A 20,704-nucleotide genomic window follows, 5' to 3' on the forward strand; every position below is an offset into this window, starting at 1 on the left:
GCTCCTGCCTTGAATATAAACGTATAGCTCTCTGTAAGTACAGCTGTACGGCACATCTCTAAAATAAAGGGGAATGCAAATGTTGATGAAGGACTGAGATCATTTAGGATTACTCTAACTAGGTGCATGCTAAACTATGCCCCAGCTGACACACACACTGTGAGACGGTTCCTCTGTCAAAGACACAACGTACTATGAACAAAGCAATGTGGCTGGGAAGGAAGGTCATAGGCTCCGTATTGTCATAATCTGTATTTTGATGTTTCACAATAAAATGACGGAAATTTTGCAAGGATTTGCTATCAGCAGACAGCACTTTCCATTAGCAACCAGGCCTCGATCTGGATAAAAGTTCAAAAGTGATTAATCATTTCCAATGTCTCCATTGTTGGGTGCCCAATCTGAGACACCTCACAGGGGCCTGATTTTCAGAGAATTCCAAATGCTCGGCCCCTGAAGTTTAGACCTATTTGGGGTGTCTTAAACTGGGCACGCAAAAATGAATGCACTTGAAAAACCACCAGGCAGTTTGGAACGTTGAGGTTCTAATGGTTTTCTGCATGCCCTGCCCTTGCAGATGAGGGCGTACCGCAGCTCCCAGAATCACACCCACTGGGTGTTGTGGACAACCAGCACTTCTTTGATTGGGTTCACATACACAAGACACCAAAGGAAGCCGCAGTGTAATTTGCTGAATGACAGCAAAATTCACAAAATTATGGCAAATTCAATGATTCCAAAAGAATCCCCAGGCTGCGAAAAGTCCTTCCCACCTTTGTCTGTTCCACCACAAACATTCACCCCCCAAAGACCAGGAGCTAGGTGAAGCCCTCCCAGACACCTGTGCCAACCAGCAAGGATGGGTGCGCCTTGCTCTCACCAGCACTATCAGCTTTTCTCTCAGGCCTTTGATGTCGTCTTTGAGTTTCTGCTCTTTCAGCCTCCACTCTGCTTTGTGCACCTCTCGGCTCAGGTCCCGCTCTGGCCCGGGCGAGTGACGGTTTGCTTCCAGCAGCAAAGCTCGCAGCTCATTCAGGCTCCTGAGGGAGGGATGGGGAGAACCTCACAAAGGGGAACGTTTATTCGGTTGTCTTTTGGGCACAGCCCAGCACGTGTGTGTGTGTGCGTGTGTGTGCGCACGTGCGTGTGCGCGCGCGTGTGTCCGATGTTGCAACTTCTCTCAGCTTTGAAAGAGGACATCTAACAGGGTGTGGTCTGAGAAAAGGGGCCAAACCGCAAAACTTGCGTCCAAACCCCCCTCAAACGTTGGGAAAATTCATCTCAGGACTCAGCTCACCTTTGCAGCTGGATTCCACCAGTAGGACAGAATTTCAAAATATGTTGATTTTTTTTTTTTTTGGCCACTAATTTCCGTGCCTCATTGGGAACTGAGCTGTGTCTTGAAAACCTGGGATAGTGGTAGGAGCTGAGCGCTCTGGATAATTCAGCCATTGCTGCACTAATCCAGCACCCAACACCCTAATGATGGGAAAGCTGAAATCTGGGTTTCAATCATTCAACTCAGATTTTTTTTGTACGTTAAATAGCGATGCTCTGAATAGGGCCAAATTCAGAGCGTGTCTTACAAATGCCTGGGTCCTTCTTAAGTTTGTTTCTCAAAGACCAACCTTTCCTTTTTGAGTAGCTCCTGGCTAATCAGGACCAGCTGGCCTGAAGCATCATGTGTTTTCCTGGACACGGTCTCCAGTTCAGCTTCCAACCGCTTCTTTTCCTTCAACAGAGAATCTCCCTTCTTCTCTCCAGCTTTGCATTTATTTTCCAATGCTAAGGGAAGAATAAAAGGGGAGGAAAAAAGTCTACCAGTCCCTACCTACGTTCCTTTTTTGGATGACTTCATTTCTCAATTTCATTTCCATTCCTCGCAACATGTGGCTTCCCCTAGTTAGTTATGCCTAGTTAGTTATCTGCAGCTGCCACCGGAGTCCATGAGAGTTGCAAATGCTCGGCAGCACTCAGGATGCAGCCCTGTATAAGCAGAGATTCCAGAAATTATAAACCCAGCTGCATTTATTTCTACATCCCTTTTGAATTCACAATTTGTTAAGATTATTGGGCCAGATTCTCTCCCTACAGGATACAAATAACTTCAATGGGATGTACTTGCATTTTTCTGGGGTAGAATTGGGCCCGCTGCATCAAGAACAAACATTTGCTAAGCACAATCCTCTTATACACGGACAACTGCATGTTTTATGCACACACGTTACTAGGTTGCTTTAATGTATAAACCCTAAGTTCTTCTTATAATGGAGGAGGTACAAAAAGACCACAATGAAACTATCTAGTTCCCACCAGCACTGGATTAGGGAAACTTACCACTTACTTGGGCCCTTAGAGTTTCAGTCTGGGAGGCGAGGGATGACACCTCTTTATCTCTTTTACTCAGCTTATCTTGCAGTTCTTTAGGTGAATGGAAAGGAGAGAGAGAGAGAGAGAGAGAGGTTACATCCTTGGCAACTGCTTTGCCTGATCACGCAGTAAAGGCCAACGGTGGTATGGAGTCATTTAGGATTCCACGGCCCACACTAGAGACAGACGACTAGGTGCACATACAAGTGTCCACCATCTCGAGAGAGGCAGAGATGGGAGGCACCAGCTGGTTTGTGTCTCACAGCATCTCATCCCCATTTGACCTTAAGTGGAGTGGAGACACGCAGCTAGGAAGCAGTATCAGAGGATGGGCTTAAACAAGCGAAGAAAGAAAGAACGAAATATTATGAAAAAGCAAACAGAAAGGAGCCCTCCTCGCAATTCCGTTTGTTACCCACTCCCCTGGAAGGCAAGGATGATGAAAAAAGCAAAAAGACAGAAGTTGCGTAGAGTCAGCACATTTACACAATCAGATCAAAGCCTTAGATTTGAAGTGCTGCAACATCCGGAGTCTGAGACAGCTTTTTAATCCACCTTATCCATGTTTTGTCCAGTGCTTAGACTCAGAGAAGCCAAATATACATGGACTCAGTGACCATCTTAAGATCAGTTTGCTGTTGGACACAGTAAAGGGACCAAACCTAGTGCTTGAGTCCTATCCTAGTGATTTAACTATCAGTCAAGTATCTGACCTGGTATAAAATACACACCCACACGGCATTTGCAGGGCACAGAAAAGAAAGGGTGTGGGGAGGGGGAAGAGAGAGAGAGGGCAGAATGATAGCTTGTGTGTGTGGGCAGGAGGGAACAGGGCATGAAAGTATTTTAGCCTGAATCCAAAGGTGCACGAAAGACGCTCCATGAACTAATTGGCATTTATACGGGGTGAAATTCAAACCCATGCAAGTTCAAACAGGGATGACATCCACACAGCAGAGATGGGCCAGAGCCACAAAGCATGGATCCAGGACAAAATTCTTCCAGACTCTGGAGTTGTTCAGATCCAGAGCTATGTTTGGTCCATTACAGAGATGGAAACCGCTGTGAAACTCAGCTCTGAATCAAATCTTATCCAAAGTTTAAGTGTGTCTAGAGCTGGGGTTTCATTTCAGGCTCGTATCTGATTTATAGCAACTCCAAATTCTTCTAGCCAGTTGCAACATGCACCTCGTCATTCCTGTTAGCCACGCTCTGATGGGAGTGATTTTTACTCTATGGACCAGATGCAGCTGCTGTAAAATCAGTGCAACTCTACTGAAGTCAATGGATCAATGCCCATTTTCACCAGCCGAGGTTCGGGCCCATATTGTAGGTGTGGAGGGAAGATTTTGGAATACGAGTCCTCCACTGTATTTGCTCAGGCAGGCATGCCAGCCACACAGGTGAAAAAGCCAGACAACCAGTGCAACCTACACAAAAGCACAGAGATGACGTGAACTTCCCAAGCCCACTTCACCTAGCTCTTCCTAGCTAGAGCAGAAGAGTGAAAGACACAGCGTGTCAATCACTCGGACAGTGAAATTCATTACCTTCCATTGCCTGCTTCATCTTGATCTTCTCTTCTGAAATATCGTTAGTTTCAATCATCTGAAATAAATGTAAAATATACACACACACATATATATATATATATATATATATACACACATATACACACACACACACACACAAAATGCCCACTAACTCTTTCCCATCATTCTCCCATAGAATCAAAGCAAAGTCAGTGAATTTAAAACTCTAGCAGGCACAATAAGGAACACAACTGGCACCAATGTCCTTTGGTCTTCATATTTTGCCAATCAGATTTATATCCTTCTCAGAGGGAAATCAAAGAGGTGATTTTAAAACAGGCACTTGGACAGCTGAGCACTGAAGTGGGTACAGCTGGCATTATCTTAATGGAAGGCCCAAATTCCACAATTGATCAAAGCAGGGCCCAGTTTCCACTTTCATGCAACAATGTTGGAGTTCAGGGTATGCAAAAAGGGATCATTAGGAATGGGTTCAACCTGAAAACTCTGGATCCAGGTGTCAAACACCCCAAAGCTCAGGGATAGGAGGGGCGATCTGGAGTTTTGGTTTGGACCATCTCTGATAAGAAGTCGTTTTCAGCATTTTCATCAGTGACTAGGGATTTTGGGTACATCAGTTTTTGAGGCCTCAGCTTGAGACACCTTAAAGAACTGGGACTATCAGAGAACAGGTTCTCAGCACCTTCTGAAAAGCAGGCTCCTTCAAGGGATGTGAAGTTGGATACCCCAAAATTGCAAGTCCCTGAAGTAAAGGCTGGCCCGAGGAGTCTTTTGAACTCCTTCTGTGTGTCTTGCCTTTTGGTTTCTCTCTAAGCTGGCATCAGAATACATACTGTGATTTACCATGACTCAACACATGCTCCAATTCCGGGTAATACTGCAGCACATGCTCAAGTGCTTTTCCGAACTGCAGTCTCAGTGCTTTTCCTTCTTCACTGTTAATTTCAGACTTATTTTTATCAAATGGAAATTTTAGTCCAACTAACAAACTCACTTACCTTGGAGCAATGTAGACCCGCCTAGGACCTTTCACTTATACAGGGGGATGTGTGGAGGCCACGTTTATAAAAGAACAGCATGGTACAGAAGTGCTAATGGCTCTGATATTAACACCACAGGCATTCATCATGACAAATCTTGTTGCAACCCGTAGCAAGGGAGCGGAGACTGTTTTAAAACGACAGCAGCTCTAGGAGAACATAAGTGGCATCAAACCAAACACAGCTCGACTCCCGTATGAAGGGCAACAACAACAGTCAAAAGGCTCAAAGATGAGCTGCAGGTGTCTGTGCACTCGGCCAGCTTGGCGCGATGTTACTGGTTTTGCTCCAATCACACCTATGGCTTACTCCCCCTAAGCATTAGCCACTGTGGAGTGGAATCCAGTCACTTGGCTTTTTTCCTCTTTCCTCAGGGGATGCCACATTCTACCTGTCTAGGGGCCATTTTAGTGTATGCACGCTATTGTCCTCTTACTACTTAACTACCATCACTAGACTCCTGGCCTTAAGGGACTATTGCACTGATTAGTTATAGCCACGGTCTCGATACAGCAATGCATCTGAGCACTGCTTAACTTTAAGCACTTTTAAGTTCCATTGGCTTCGCACAGTGAGTGGATTGTGGTCACTGACTTCACAGAAGTAGGAGCAGGTTCTGAGGATGCAAGACTTGCCTCTGGTGTGACTCTCAGTGACAAAAGCCATCTCACTGCAACTTACCAAAACCCACGAAGCACCTGTTTGAATGCACGGGAAAGCAGGAGTCTGTATAGTTACAAGATACATTTGTTTATTTTAAATATTTGAATAATTCATGTTCTGTTAAATTAGCCAAGATATTTAAAAAAAAAAACAGAATTTACCTTCTGTCAGTGACAGTCTCTTGCTTTTGTCCATGCCTTCAGTCCAGCAGCAAGCTGCATTTTCTTGGCCTTAATTTGCATCAGAGTGTCAATATGATTGCTTTCTCTCTGACGGTTAGATCTTTCAAGACACGTTAGGCCCAGTCGAATGCCTAATAAAGTCAATGGGTGTCTTTCCATTGGCTTTAATGGGTTCTGGATTGGACCTTCGGTTCTTTCTTTTTATTTACTCTTCTTAAGACTGGACGTAGACAGAAACTCATTTCTAGGACGCTGGGGTTTTCTACTAAAGAACTCCCTGTATATTTTCCCTGAGTGCAGCAATGGTGGGGCCTTAGCTCTGTAGCTTTCCATGCCATGCCTTTTGGAATTGCCTCCTTTGTATTTAGAATCCATGCCTAGCTAGGAGAGAGGATGCACGTCGGAGAACCCTTCAAATACCATTATTGATGCTTAAGATTCTTCCTTCTCTTTTTGTTTCTTTCCCTCCTTTCACACCCAATACACATGCTATTTTACTAGCATTAAGCTTCAACCTAACAAACACACATGCAGCTGCTGAACTTTACTACCATGCAACTGATCGGACTACTCAGGGCAGTAATATTAAGCACATAGTAAATGTTTGCAGGATTGGGGCCTTAATTTGGAGCAGTGGGGTCCCTTCCAAATGCCTATTCTCAAGCAAACAATGATTATTCCAAGACTTGCGTTTGGTTGTCTGTATCCCACTGGGACAGGAACTCTCTCTTGCTTTGAATATTCTTTTTATCTAGCTTCTGGCGCAAAGTGTAAGTATGGGCAGAGGATCCAAACACGCAGAGGCTGTGCAGTGATTTTCCTATCACCTAGCACAAGTGGTGTGAATAAGTCACAGACCGACCCTTTGTCCTTATGTCATCTCATAAAGATGGAAGGGTACCTACCATGTGACAGACGGCAGGGCATCAGAACAACAAGGCTGGTGGGCTACAGAAACATATAATAAGCTCAGAAGAAACAGATCCCTCCATGGTTATGATAGTTACTGCCTGTCCTCCAATCAGCACTAAGATGTGGATGAATCACCTTGAAGTCAGGCATTTCATTATGTGTGTCTAGTGCCTTGATTGGCAGACTTCCCTTCTCCCCTCCACCCCCCATTGTGAGACCATCCCCATCAGCTGTTCCATTATAACCTTCTCTTATAAACACCCTGCCAGACAGGGACTTATCAATGCCCCCGTCAGTGATGAGGAAATTGAAAGACAGAAATCAAGTGCTCTTTCCCAACTTCATACAGCAGGTCAGTGGCAGAGTCAGGATAGACCCATCATGTCCCAACTACCAGTCTCCTGGCTTAACCACACAGCAGCCTTCCTCCCTTATGGCTCCCATTGACTTCCACTGATGGAGGATGACCTCAGGTGAAGTCCTAGGTCAGGCTATATCCTAATCTCATACCGGTTCTGTCTTTACCTCTCTACCCTGACTGTTCAGCCCTTCTGTAAAAGCACATGAACCGCCTCCGCATTAGCGACTCCTGGCTGCCAGCAAACACCTTCTAGTCCAACTCCCCACGCAGAATGGTCTCCTTACAGGTGCCCTCACTTCCATGAGCTCCTTTACCCAGAGCAGGCAATGCCTAATCCTCCTCCCCCATCATGGGCCCACCCAGTAATGTGATAGGATTGCTCAGAAAAACAATGAAAGATATAGGTAAAAGATTTAAAAAAATAATCAGATGGCTTTCAAGCCAAGAAGCCCAAGCAAATTATACTACAGGGCAAAATTCAGGTTAGCCCTAAGAGGAATAATAGGGACAAAACAACATAAACAGAATAGCCCAAACCCATACATTGGCATGCTGAGAAGGATGCAGAGACTCCATGGACTGCAGTTTGTTCTCTAAGACAAGCACTTTTTCCTGCAATCTTTGGATCTCCTGTTTACTCTGGGCTTCTGTTTTCTGTAGTGTCTCATAGTCCAACATCTTCTTCTCAGCCACTGAAATCTGCTCTTTCAAGAAAGCTATTGCTTGAGCCTGATCTTTATATTCACTGTGTAGCTTCTCCAGTTCGTGCACTCTCAGTTCGGCATCTCGGCACTTCTCCTTCATGTCCTGAAGTTCTAGAAGGTGCTGGTTTGTTTTGGTTTCCAGTTGCATTTTCCAGTTGTTGTTGCTTTCTTCCACTTCGTCGCTGGCCTCCTGCAGCTTCAGCTTCAGACTTTCTTTCTCCTTTATGTGAACCGCAGTCTCGATATCGTGCTTAGCTTTAAGGTTCTCCAATTCAAGTTGGTGCTCCATCTTTATGCTCTCTACCACGGCCTTCAGTTCTACTATCTCCTTGTGTTGGGTGTCAGGGCCTGTGTTCAGGGTGGCTTTGAGGTCTTCCAGAGATTTCTGATGGTCAGATGCCAAGGTGTCCAGCTTGGACTTCCAATTGTCCATCAGCCCCATGTTCTCATTGGTGGCTTGTTGAACTTTGTGTTTCAGGTCAACGATTTCCTGGGAATATTTTTCATTGACGGCTTTCAGCTTCTCTATCTCCTGCTGGTGCTTCTTCAGGGTCTTTTCATGCTTCTCCTTTAGTTGGCTGCTCTCTTTTTGGTGCTCCTTGCTGGCAGACAGCAGCTGGTCTCGCAGGCGAAGCGCCTCTGACTGCAGACTAAGATTGTGCTCAGGGGTCTCTGCCTGGTGAGAGTTCCTTAGGCATTGTCTCAGCTCCTCCACCTCACCGCGCCTGATACTCAACTCTTCCTCCAGCTGAAGGATTCTAGACTTCTCTGCTACCGTAGTTAACTGAAACAATAAAAAAAAAAAAAAGACAAAGTAAGTTCTCACCTTTCCTTGCTGTCTGCTTCTCTTTAGTAGACGTGTTCCAGGGACAGTCAAATCCCAAACACATTAGCCAAAGTTTAAAAAGAAAAACATCATCCTCAATCCGATTACAGTTTTTGCACCAGGGTAATTAACAATACTTTCTTGCTGATTTTTAATGCATGCTTTCAATTTGAACCGTTGGTCTGCTTCAGAAACAACATTGTCTCTTTGAAACAACTGTTGTAATATTAGCTACTAAAAGGGTACAGGGGTTTATTCAAAATAATGTCCTGAAATCTCATCATATTTCTGAACTGGGCTGCTTGCCAGGTGATGCATAGAAAATGCTACTGTACACTCAGGAATACGGTAGATATTAAAATCAGGATTGTACACATCATGAACGTTTCCTTTTATTGCTCAGCTCTTCAGAGCCTCTGGCACCTTCACAACTTTATGGTTTACCCTGGTGTAAAAGGAAAAGGAATTTTACACATGGAGTCTGGTTAGAATTTATTAGCAAAGTAAAAATAAGGTTGAATGCTAGAAGATGTAAGATAATAAACTGCTGGCCATGGGTTACACTGCATGACAGGTTTTTGAGTAGCTTCTTAGCTTTCTGAGTTTAATCTTTCTGGCCTGAGTTGACTGCTGATCACGGTGGAGGTCTTGGGTTGCGTGGGCACCTTTGAGTACAGAACAACAGACCTGATAAGAGGAAATGTAAAAACAAACAAACAAGCAAATCTACAACATTTACTCCTTTAGCACCGAAACAGAACTGATCCATTCTATTTATTTGTTTAGGCTGACATTTTTCAAAGCTGCCTAAGGGATCTGGATGCCTGACTCCCGCTCATTTTTAATGGAAATTGGGTGCTCAAATCCCTTTCACCAGTTTGGAAGACTCCAGCCTGGCCTTTCGGGTGATCTCTACAGATTCACAACAGACAAGTTAATGTAAGGGCCCTCAGGCTCCCACGTAGCTCTCACACCCTGGCCGCTACTAGGCAGCCCCCCCAAAAACTCCTGGACGTGAGGGGCTAGGAGAACTCTGACCTATCCCGGAGGCCCCACCCATGAGGATCATGACTGGAGATGATGATCGGCCCCACCGATTGGCCCAACCATACTATTTAAGCCAGAAGGCGGCACAGGGAAGTTGTTTGAGTAACTGGGAGATCTCCTGATTGGCAGCTGCACTGGATCGGACTTGTGCTTGATCCCCAGTTTCTGATTCCTCCTCTGACCTCTGGCTTGGTTCCTGATCCCAGCTCTGATCCCTGGCTTGGACTCGGGCTCTGACCACTAGGCCCTGCTCTGACCACATCACAGTCCTGACAGTCTGCTTGTCTTTTTTAAATCAACTGCTCTCCCCACCACGTCACACCTTCATGAAAAACCTTCTCCTCACCCGCCCCGAACAAGGCTCCTTAAAGCCCTGATGTATTGCTCCTCTTGACAGCCTTTCTTGCATTCACTGCAACAGTCTAACTAACCCTGTAGTCTACGACTTTGGAGCAGTTCCATTCAGACTCTCCACCCTTATCTTCGATCTCAAATTCCAGCACCCACAATAGGAGGAAGGATGTTTGCAGCATTGATTGTCACACTGTTATTTCCTACTGTAGCTCAAAAGGACCTCCGGAAGCAAAATGAACCGTGCAAGGTTTAATTGTTGTTATTTATTTGGCGGTGTTAATCGAATGGTGAGTTGTGAAGAGCTCATGTCAAATGGCGTCATGGGGTTGAGAAGCAAACTCAAGTCAGAGAAATGAGTCACCACACAAGAAGCAAAGGCAAAATCATATGGTGCTACCACTTCCAGAAAGGGAGTGCAAATAAAGTAAACAACAAAACAAAAACCATGGAAGCCCAAACTCAAACCAAACAACAAAATCCAAAACAAGGCGTTGTTGGCATCAATGCAGCTGACAAGCACACTGGTTTGCAGGCAGGGCAAGTGGGGTTGGGATTACCCTGGTGTCCTCTAATTCTCTGAGGAGTTTTTCAGCCTGTGCCTTCTCAAACAGCAGGCTCTGCTCGAGCTCCCGTATTCGGGCATGCTCCAACTGCGTCTGAGTCTGGTCACACATAGGGAAGAAAAAACAACAACGACAACAGGGGAGAGAGCAGAAAACAGAGAGAAAAGGCTGCAACATCATGTTCCATGTACAACACAAGGAAAGGCAGTTCACAACGGGAGGAGAATAAACATCTGAACAGGCAGGAAAATTCATCCAAACAGAAATAGGTTACTAAGGGATTTTACATGGTCCTCAGGGTGGCTATTTAAGACACAGTGGACTCCTCTTATAGGGCCCATTTTAGCAAAGCATCCCTATTCACGAAGGGGGCTTAAGTCCCACTAAAGGGGATGAGACTTAAGCAGGTGCTTATGTGCTTTCCTGAATGGGGCCATAGTGAGAATACTTCGGAACAGAAGAAATCCACCCCAGCGCAGTGCGCGTCAGTACAAGGTCTATGCACCAATTCAAGACCATTCACCGTAGGCCTTGTGCTCACTCTTAGCAATGTGGGCAGTTGGAGGCTGCCTACTGGCAGAGTTGCTCACTGCAGTGCACTGAAAATTACCGGGAGTCTCTTTCGCCTTTTGCAAGAAAGAGAGAGTTTGAACTATGATGTAGTTGACGACAAGCTGTACACGGTGTAGTGACAATATCAGAAAATATACCTCATGTAAAGCAATGGAGGAAATTTAAGTAGAAAACAATTGTATAACTGAGTGCTTTGCATTTGTACAGCATCTATAGCTAAGGATTTCAAAGTGATTTTCAAATTTTGAGTCTCACAACCCCTCCCCTCCCCCGTGTCTCAGTTTACTTGGGTAAACTGAGGCACAGAGAGGTTAAGTTATTTGCCCAAGTTCAGTGGGTGAGTCAGGATTAGAACCCAGAAGTCTTGACTCAATGTCTCTTGCCCTAATAACTAGATAACACTCCTCTATCGGTAGCAAAATTATTATTTAAGCACATCAGTTTTGGCCACCGATATCATGTAAATTCCCTGTGAAGAAAGGGGGGGCGGGAAATCAACATGCAAACTTCAGCTTTCACATTTTTAACTTTCAAAACGATTTTCTACTGAATACAAAGTTGATCCACCAAGACCACAGCGTGACAAGGACTATAAGGTTACTTAAGTTGTTCTAGGCAATTTTCTGTCCTTCACTTGCCACTTCATTATTTTTCCCCCCCATTCCCAAGCCTGAATTCATTCGCATTTTTTTTCTTTACAACCTGATCTGAGATGGAAAAGAATGAATGAACTTTGGCTCCTTTTCTGTGAATGGAGAAAGTTTAAGTTTGCACCAATCTGTATTTTCTTTTAAAGTCTGGAAAATATTATTAAATATCAGATCAAATATGATGAAAATCAAGACTGCCAGGTACATGCAATATTATCATAGCCATATTGGCCCCAGGATATGAGAAAGACAAAGGTGGGTGAGGCAATATCTTTATTTGGACCAACTTCTGCTGGTGAAAGAGACAAGCTTTCCAGCTCCACAGAGCGCTTCTTCAGGTCTGGGAAAGGTAATCCGAGTGTCACAGCTAAATACAAGGTGGAACCAATTATTAAGTATAAGGAGTTAACATGTTGCAAGAAACCGTTCAAAATGAAGCAGGCAATTAGAACCTCTGCAGTCATAGGACAAATGAGAGCTAGTGGGTTACAGATTGTCGTAATGAGACATAAAACCAGTGTCTCTGTTCAGTCCATGATTTTTGGTGTCTAGCAGAGTTATGAATTTAAGCTTGTAGGCTCATCTTTTGAAGGTGTTGTGCAGGTTTCTCTTAAGGATGAGGCCTGAGAGGTCAGCTATGGAGTGACTGTTCACCCCCAGGTGATAGGGTGTTTTTGTCTTATTACTTTTCTGTGTGAGTCCATTCGAGACTAGTAATTGTCTAGTTTACTGGGGCATTCAATGCACTGGATGAGGTTTCCCACAGGTTGTAATAGGCATGTGTAGGACCAATCGATCATGAAAGGTGTGCTGTGGGGGGTATATTCAGGACACTTCAAGTTTTATCAGTCCTATTTGACCCCAGGTGGAGAAGACAAACAACGTCTCTTAAAAGAGGTCTCCAAGCATTGTCAGGCTTGCCAAAGAACCTTAGTTGAAGCACAGACATGAGCTGGATATTTGTAAAGGAAAAGGGAGAAACTTTGACTGGCTTTCCCCCCCAATCTCCACATAGCTCAAAGATGCTCTTCCTAAGAGCTGGACCAGGTTCTGATTTCACTTACAGTGCCGTTAATCCTGAATTATTCCATTAACTTCAATGGCTTTAGTATGCATTTACAACAACAACAGCTAGTCTGACTGAACCTTCAGCTATGTGGACTCACAAAATTATCTCAACGAGCAGTTCAGAATCTTTTTAATGGTAGTAATTTCCCACCCACTTTTGTTCTCCAAGGGGTCAGGTATAAGCGCTCCAAAGGTGGGATCTTTTACTGATCCATTTCAAAACTAATCCAGGAATCTCGCAAGATACCTGACACTGATACTTCTGTTTCTGGTTCAACTGGAAATGCCACAGAGCAGCTTCCCTTAGTATTCCAGTCATCCTGCTGTTAGCCAAAACCTTGGAAGACCAGAGGCATACGGAAATGAAAAACAGAGGAGAAGTTAAATGACTGTTTCCAGACCTCAAATATGGGTTTTTTTTCAACATTAAGATGAACTCACATATCTTTTACTTTATACAAACCCTTTCATCCAGCCCTAATTAGACCAGACCAAATTCTGAGATCCACTCAGCCCCAAAATTTGAGGGAATTCAGATCCAAACTTTATGGCTCAGGTCCAATTTTAACCCTAATTACTACCCGCACATTATGAGCTATACAAATAGCTAATTTCTCACTAAAACGCATGAGGTATCTCTCGAATTCCAGCAGATGATCGCAACAGTGTCTCCTAAGGATTTTAAGGTTTCCTATTACAAGATCATCTATTATAAATAGGCTTTAGCTCTTTCTTGCATTTGCCTCCCATTTGCTAAAGGCTAAAGGCTATAGCAACATCATGCTGCCTAGAGATGGGCCTGGAGCTAGGTCACACTGCGTTCTCTGAGATGTTTTGAGCCAAACTTCACAGCTCCTCCCTACATCCATCAGGGAACTCAAATCACAGATCTAAATATCTCCAAATGTTAGAGAATTCCAAATCTGAACATGAGCTTTGTGGCTCGCTCCTGTCTTTATGCCTACTAATATTTGGGCAGAGACCTCTCTAGACTCCACTGAAATACACTGGATTAAGAGTTCTGGAGGAACAAAATGGGAAGATGATCAATTGAGAGCATCTTTCTTCTGTTCAAAAATGATTAAAAGTCTAGAAAACATGACCTATGAGGGAAGATTGAAAAAACTGGGTTTGTTTAGTCTGGAGAAGAGAAGACTGAGAGGGGCATGATAACAGTTTTCAAGCACATAAAAGGGTGTTACAAGGAAGAGGTCCTTAATCACTGAGGATAGGACAAGAGGCAATGGGCTTAAATTGCAGCAAGGGTGGCTTAGGCTGGACATTAGGAAAAACTTCCTACGTGTCAGGGTGGTTAAGCACTGGAATAAATTGCTCAGGGAGGTTGTGGAATCTCTATCATTGGAGATTTTTAAGAGCAGGTTAGACAAACATCTGTCAGGGATGGTCTAGATAACACTTTGTCCTGCCATGAGGGCAGGAGACTGGACTAGATGACCTCTCGAGGTCGCTTCCAATCCTATTATTCTATGATTCTTCAGTGGGGATACTGGCATGCACCGTATGACAATCTGATTGATAGTATTCCTATACTCGACACACACTGTACTTGCTATTGTTTGTTACTTATGACGACATCAGCCTTCTCATCCCTAGGATCACTACAGAAGCATATAAATGGAGAAAATCTAATCAAATTGTTGTGGAGGTCCCTGTCCTCTCAGTATAAATGAGATCTAGCTAGACAGCCCTGCAGCATTTATAGCTGCTAAAATTGCAGTCACAGACTACAGGTGGCCAAAAGAACATCTCTAACCTGCACAGAGCTGCACTTGGTCTTGTCACCCTCCTTGATAAAGCACTTGTTGTGCTAGGCCCCTCCTGTCCACATAAAGCATCCGATCTTGCTCACATCCTTGACTAAAAGCCCAGTCACTGGATCGTCCAGTTGAATGAATGTTCAGGAAAGTGCCATGCTTGCTTGTTTGCAGTATGTGGATGCAGCGATCCGCTCACAAAGGGATGTGCTGGAAGGTCACCTCTGTGTAGAATGCGGCTGGCTGCGAGCACACCACTCTGTTTTATAAAATGACCTAGGCAGACGCCATTGGTGATGTCTACATCACTGAATGTCTCAGCATTTGGGGTGGGTCGGGCTCTATTTAAAAACCTAACGCTGCTGTTATGTTCACCCCATAGACACTGAGTCTAGTGCTTCGGCCTGCTTGGGCAGCACAGACTCTGAGTTCAGGAGTAATTTCAAGTTACTTCCTCCCCAACCCCAGAGAACCAAGACACCATTAAGATGATGCTCTTGGGCTCTGCGGGGAGGTAAGGGCATTTTGCAACCTTAAGAGTCTCCCGTTGCTTGATTGTACAATGTGGAAGGATCTGGAAACGGCCTTTTAATGAAGAATGAAAGCTGGAACATCCTGAAGGATAAACGTTGCAATCACAGCTCCCCAAAGACAGTCAGCAGGGCAAAGGATGTAGGAAGGTTGGGGTAGGGCAACTGACAATGGGTTACTGGGCTTTTTGCCTCTAAGGGCTGTGTCTACACTGCCATTAAAAACCCGAGGCTGGCCCATGCCAGCTGACCTGGGCTGGCAGGCTAGAACTAAGGGGCTGTTTAACTGCAGTGTAGACATTCAGGCTGGGGCTGGAGCCCGGACTCGAGGACCCTGCAAGGTGGAAGGATCCCAGAGCTTGGGCTGCAGCCCCAGCCTGAACATTTACATTGGAATTCAACAGCCCTGTGAGCCTGAGCCCCGCAGATACCCCAGTTGGCTAGTTCAAAGCTGAACAAAGATGGTAGTGACTGAAAGTAGTAACCACTGGATGGCTCTAGGGTGGCTTTACATGAAACGAGCTAGTGGGTTTCACTAGGGAACACATGTTCACCGAACAAAAAGGCCCTCTGTCTAGAATGTTCAAAAGCCCCTACAGTGATCAAGGAGCACAAGTCCTTTTGACTTTCAGTGGGGCTTTTGTTTAAGTCATTTAGGTGCTTCTGAAAATCTCAACCACCATCACATTCAATCCCTTAGGGTCTGTCTTCACTGCAGAGTTCTTAACTCAGACGATCAGCACCTCTTAGTTCGGGTGCAAGCAGACCCACTGCAAAGCGCTTGCCCTCACTGGCATGGCACACCACACATGTCGCTAGGACTTCTGGGGGCACATCCCACAGTTCTTTGTGCCACTCCCTGATTCTGTCCCAGTGAATTGTGGGAGAATCCATCTGTCCTTCTAGGCGCACAGGGGACTTGTGGGAAGGCAGTGGTGAATAGCACTTGAGTGGTTTAGTTTGCGTCCTCACTGCAAAGAGGGTGGGTTACCAGCCAGAGTGAAAACCTCATTCGGACTGTAGCCTATCGCCCAGCTAGGCCAAGTAGCCTGGACTGATAGCACTAAACTTGGGTGAGAGGGTCTGATGTGTAAATGATGGGGTGGAAGGTTAGGAGCAACACTTGAGTAAGATCCCAAGTTAACTCCACAGTGAAGACCCATCCCAAGGGGTTACTCTCAGGAGAGACACCAAAGACTGAGTAAACCGTAGCGAATGAATTACCCTGTTGCTCCGAGAGGTGATTTCCACCAGGCACAGATGGAGAAGCTTGACATTGATAAGGAGCTCCACACAGGGCTATGTGTGTGTAAAAGATAAAAACCACATCCGGTACAATCAGCAAGCTCGGTTTTATTTTTCTTACTCGCAATTGCTTCATCTGCAGAATAACCCAGCCACACATCATGTAATAATGTCCAGGAACCGAATATCACTGAGGCACTTAGCCCTGGACAGCCTGTCATCCTGTGAAAACGAAACACACCCCTTCCAAAAGCCCTGTTCCATTGCAATTATCCCCTGGCTGGTTTTAAACCCAGAGCTGAGGGGTTCTGTAGGCACGGCTCACTGCACTAGAAAAGCTTTAGCGAAGCTCTCCTCACACTGCACCTTTCCAATCCCCCATTCTGCTGCTCTGCCATCTCCTCCCAATAAAAAGCAGAGATTTATTCTTAAGGGTGGTCAAAGCAATTCTGTGTCTCTAATGTCCAGAAAAACACACCGCACCCCAAGAGCCGCCTCGTTCAAGGATTTGCCTTCTCTGCCAGGTTCTGGCCTCGTATCGATTTACTGCTGAACTACTGATTGCTGAAGCAGATCCCTCGACAGGCCTGGCTGACTTAACTAGCCTAATTCTAGAGCCCAGGGAAAGGGGAAGGAGAGATTTTGGACACTGCTTTGCCCTTCTGCAAAGGAACCTTGCCTTTTTGAAAGATCACTCTTCCTTACTCCTCCTGCAAGGGAAACCTTGCCTGAATTGGAACCTGAGACAGAAGGTCATCTCCCAATGCTGATCGCTTTTGTACAAAGCTGGCTGCAGTCCCGTTGTGCAGAAAGACCCCTACGCCTTCCAAAAAAGGGCACTGCAACATCAAACCACAGCTGCCTGTGCTTGTGAGAGGAGGACTCCACCGAAAAGTCCTGGAGGATGAAGGCTTAGATCGGAATGTGTGGCGTTGTACCCAGATACAGCTGGGATACAATTGCTCTCCCACTGGATATGGATCATATACTTTACTGAAGCTGCTAGTAATGAGAGACAGGCCAGGGACAGAGCAGTGGGAAAAGGTATGTTAGAATGCATTAACACACACAATTTAATTAACCTGGACGTTTAATATGACTTAGGACAAAGTCAGGTTTAAAAACCATGCAAGCCGGTCATGGTTAATCCTAAGTGGATCTCTAGGAATAACAATGACCAGCTAACACCTTGTGGGAAATTTTTCACAATTCACTATCAATGCCTTGCTGTAATAAGTAATGAATCAGCCCTACACGGCAATTACTAGCACACCCTGGTCACAGAGCTGGGCAAAAGGCAGCAGAAATTGTTAAAGGAAAGTTTCAAATGCAATTGCAGACAATACATTACAGTGAGTGTGCTGCAAATTACCTCCAGATCTCCCTTGGTAATGGATTCTTCCTCCACTCGGAACTGCAAATCCTCCACTTTCCTGTGGGGGTGAGGGGAGAAAAGCCAAAATCAGTCATGCCAGGATTAAAACTGTATCACTAAGTAGCTGCCATAAAAGGCCCCTTCAAAACAAAAGGACATGAGGAGTGGGATATGGATAAATCATATACGCAAACAACTCAGCAGAAGCTAAGCACTCCCTGTGGAAGGCAGTTAATTAGCATAATTAATGCAAAGCAGATACTCCTCTTTCTGCAATGTGCCGTACCACAGTGAGCATGGCGGCTGTACAGCTCCATATGGATACTGGAGATATTGGAGGAGTTGGCTTTGACTTTAATCCATTGGCATCATAGGACTGAGCAAGGTTTCTCTGCCAGCTATTCACTTCGCAGGCAAGCATTGGGAACGGCAGTGCCAAGGGCCGAAGGGTTCATTACTGGATATTCACAGACAATCAGGGCTTTTCCCTTCAAGGGTGACTATGGGCAGTTTTCACGTCCCCATGTTGTGGGAATGATGAACCAGGCTGGCAGAAAAAATCTTCACAAGAGACTAATGCTGTACAGGCATCTCTCTCTCTCTCTCTCTCTCACACACACACACACACACGCACACACACACACACACACACGCACCTCCACTACAAAAATAAAACCCACTAATGATATAATTGCAATTCAATCTTCTTGGTAAATTCAACCCTCTTTGTTCTTTTATCAGATTTTTTTAAAATAATAAACTTGTGCAGTGGATGTTGCCGTGGGAACCAGATGTAAGGACTCGGTGATTCTCCATCCCGGATAAAAATAGCTCTGTCTGTATATCAAACTTTAAAAACAAGCTTCCTTGTCTAAACCTCTTCTAATTAGAGAAGGCATCTGTTCTTGCTTAGGCAAGAACTCAGCTGTCTTGGGTTAAACAATCTCTTGCTTCTTGTAGCGTGGAAAGGGAGCTGGGAAAGAGTGGGAGTCCTGTGCATGAACGAACATCTTCAGACGGGACATCTTTCAAATAAAAAGGGAGAGTGAGTCACTATTTTCCTTTCAACTACCAAACACACAGCCCAGGGAAACATCTTTATACTCCCACCATCAGCAGGAGGCTTTTTGTAAATGGAGTCCTTGGATCATTTGGCCAACTAGAGCAGACCTTCTTTCTCAGTGCAGTCTCAGCAACACAAGTCTCATATGCTAGCACATGTACACGGAAGATGCTGTCTGAAGGATCTGAGATTTGGGGGAAAGCACATGTGACAGGGCACAGGGACAGGGACAGTACCTGGTGCTTGGTTAACAAAGGTCCAACTCAGCTTTCCCCTCCCTTCCCACAGATGCCTTCAAGATTATCACCTTGCAAAGCAGGGTGGGGCAGGAAATGTCCTTGTGGAAGGTGGGATCCCATAACTAGAGTTATAGGACTGGGATGAGCCCCAGGCTGGGAGTGTTTCTCTTTCCTCTCTAATGACAGAATAAGAAGAATGCCAAAAATATGTCAAGTATCAGGGATAGCCATGTTAGTCTGTATCCACAAAAACAACAAGGAGTCCGGTGGCACCTTAAAGACTAACAGATTTATTTGGGCATAAACTTTCGTGGGTAAAAACACCTCACTTCTTCAGATGCTTATGCCCAAATAAATCTGTTAGTCTTTAAGATGCCACCGGACTCCTTGTTGGTTTTTTTGCAAAAAATATGTTAACCCTGATATTTCAGAGGAAGGCTTTGCTGACTGCCCAATTTGTTTAAAGATGCTTCAATCCCACCACCTTAAAGCATTAGTTGGAGCACACTCAGTGCCATAAATGACTATGGTCACTGTCAGGGCACAATCCAGAAGCGATTTGTGATTCATTCTCCTTTCGGCTGTTCTCGCTCTGTGAGGATAATCCAGCCTCGCTGCCCCCAAAGGCTTCAGCTTGTAATGCTTTGTCTCCAAAAACACACTGGAGAAGACAAAGATGCTGGCAACATAATACAGCATCCTGCTGTATCCCTCTGTGCTTCCAAGGGGACAGCCGGCTCAGGTCGCCCCTCCTCTTCCCGCAGTAGACGGCTCTCAAAGCCCTGCAGTATCGAGTGGCTATTAGAAATATTGGCAGAGTCTTAACCCTTGTCTCTTGCCAACCTCAAGGAACTAGAAGTCACATGCTGCTAATTCTCAGACACTGACAGAACCCTGCAGCAGCAGCAGATTTGCCATTTCCACATAACTCTGCAAGGGAACCTGTCTGTGCACTCCTTAGCACATCATCTCGGTGCAGTACCACGGACAGCCTCATCACCAGCCATCTAGAGGAAGACACCCCGTTCCCAATACTGACCTACTGAAAATAAGACATGGTCCACCCAGCACTCAACTGGATAGTCTCATTACGTTGGGGTGCACTGTTCTGTTAGGTTTACTGGGTCTCAGACAGCACACCCTCAATTGGTCACTCTTCCACCAAAGATACACCTCTACCCCGATATAACGCTGTCCTCGGGAGCCAAAAAAATCTTACTGCGTTATAGGTGAAACCGCTTTATATCGAACTTGCTTTGATCCGCCAGAGCACACAGCTCTGTCCCCCCCTCTTCCCCCCCCAGCACTGCTTTACTGCATTATATCGAACTTGCTTTGATCCGCTGGAGTGCGCAGGCCCCCCGCAGAGCGCTGCTTTACTGTGTTATATCTGAATTCGTGTTATATCAGGTCGCGTTATATAAGGGTAGAGGTGTACCTGGTGGACCAAATGTCTCCTCAAATGCTTTCTTCCTTCAGGCTAATACTTCTGACACCCATCCCCTGCCCGTGTAAGGGCTCTGGCGGCAGCAGCGCTCTGACTAACTTCACCGGCTGGTGGGAGAGCGATGCCCTTTTGTGTAGTATTGTTAATAATCCATTTGCTGCGGC

At 45.2% G+C, this 20,704-nt stretch overlaps 1 protein-coding gene across 1 annotated transcript in view; it reads right to left on the reverse strand.

Annotated features, from left to right (window-relative positions):
* Positions 1-20,704, reverse strand: part of CLIP2 (CAP-Gly domain containing linker protein 2) — a 125,396-nt gene that overhangs the window by 14,676 nt on the left and 90,016 nt on the right. Inside the window, exons 8-14 of the mRNA XM_034752210.1 lie at positions 17,789-17,849; positions 10,570-10,674; positions 7,625-8,569; positions 3,921-3,978; positions 2,338-2,421; positions 1,629-1,785; positions 881-1,040 (exon numbers count right to left, since the gene is read on the reverse strand). Coding sequence (XP_034608101.1) covers positions 881-1,040; positions 1,629-1,785; positions 2,338-2,421; positions 3,921-3,978; positions 7,625-8,569; positions 10,570-10,674; positions 17,789-17,849 — 1,570 coding nt within the window. The remainder of the gene's footprint in view (positions 1-880; positions 1,041-1,628; positions 1,786-2,337; positions 2,422-3,920; positions 3,979-7,624; positions 8,570-10,569; positions 10,675-17,788; positions 17,850-20,704) is intronic.

Source organism: Trachemys scripta, chromosome 18, assembly GCF_013100865.1.
Source record: "Trachemys scripta elegans isolate TJP31775 chromosome 18, CAS_Tse_1.0, whole genome shotgun sequence".
Lineage (NCBI taxonomy): Eukaryota > Metazoa > Chordata > Testudines > Emydidae > Trachemys > Trachemys scripta.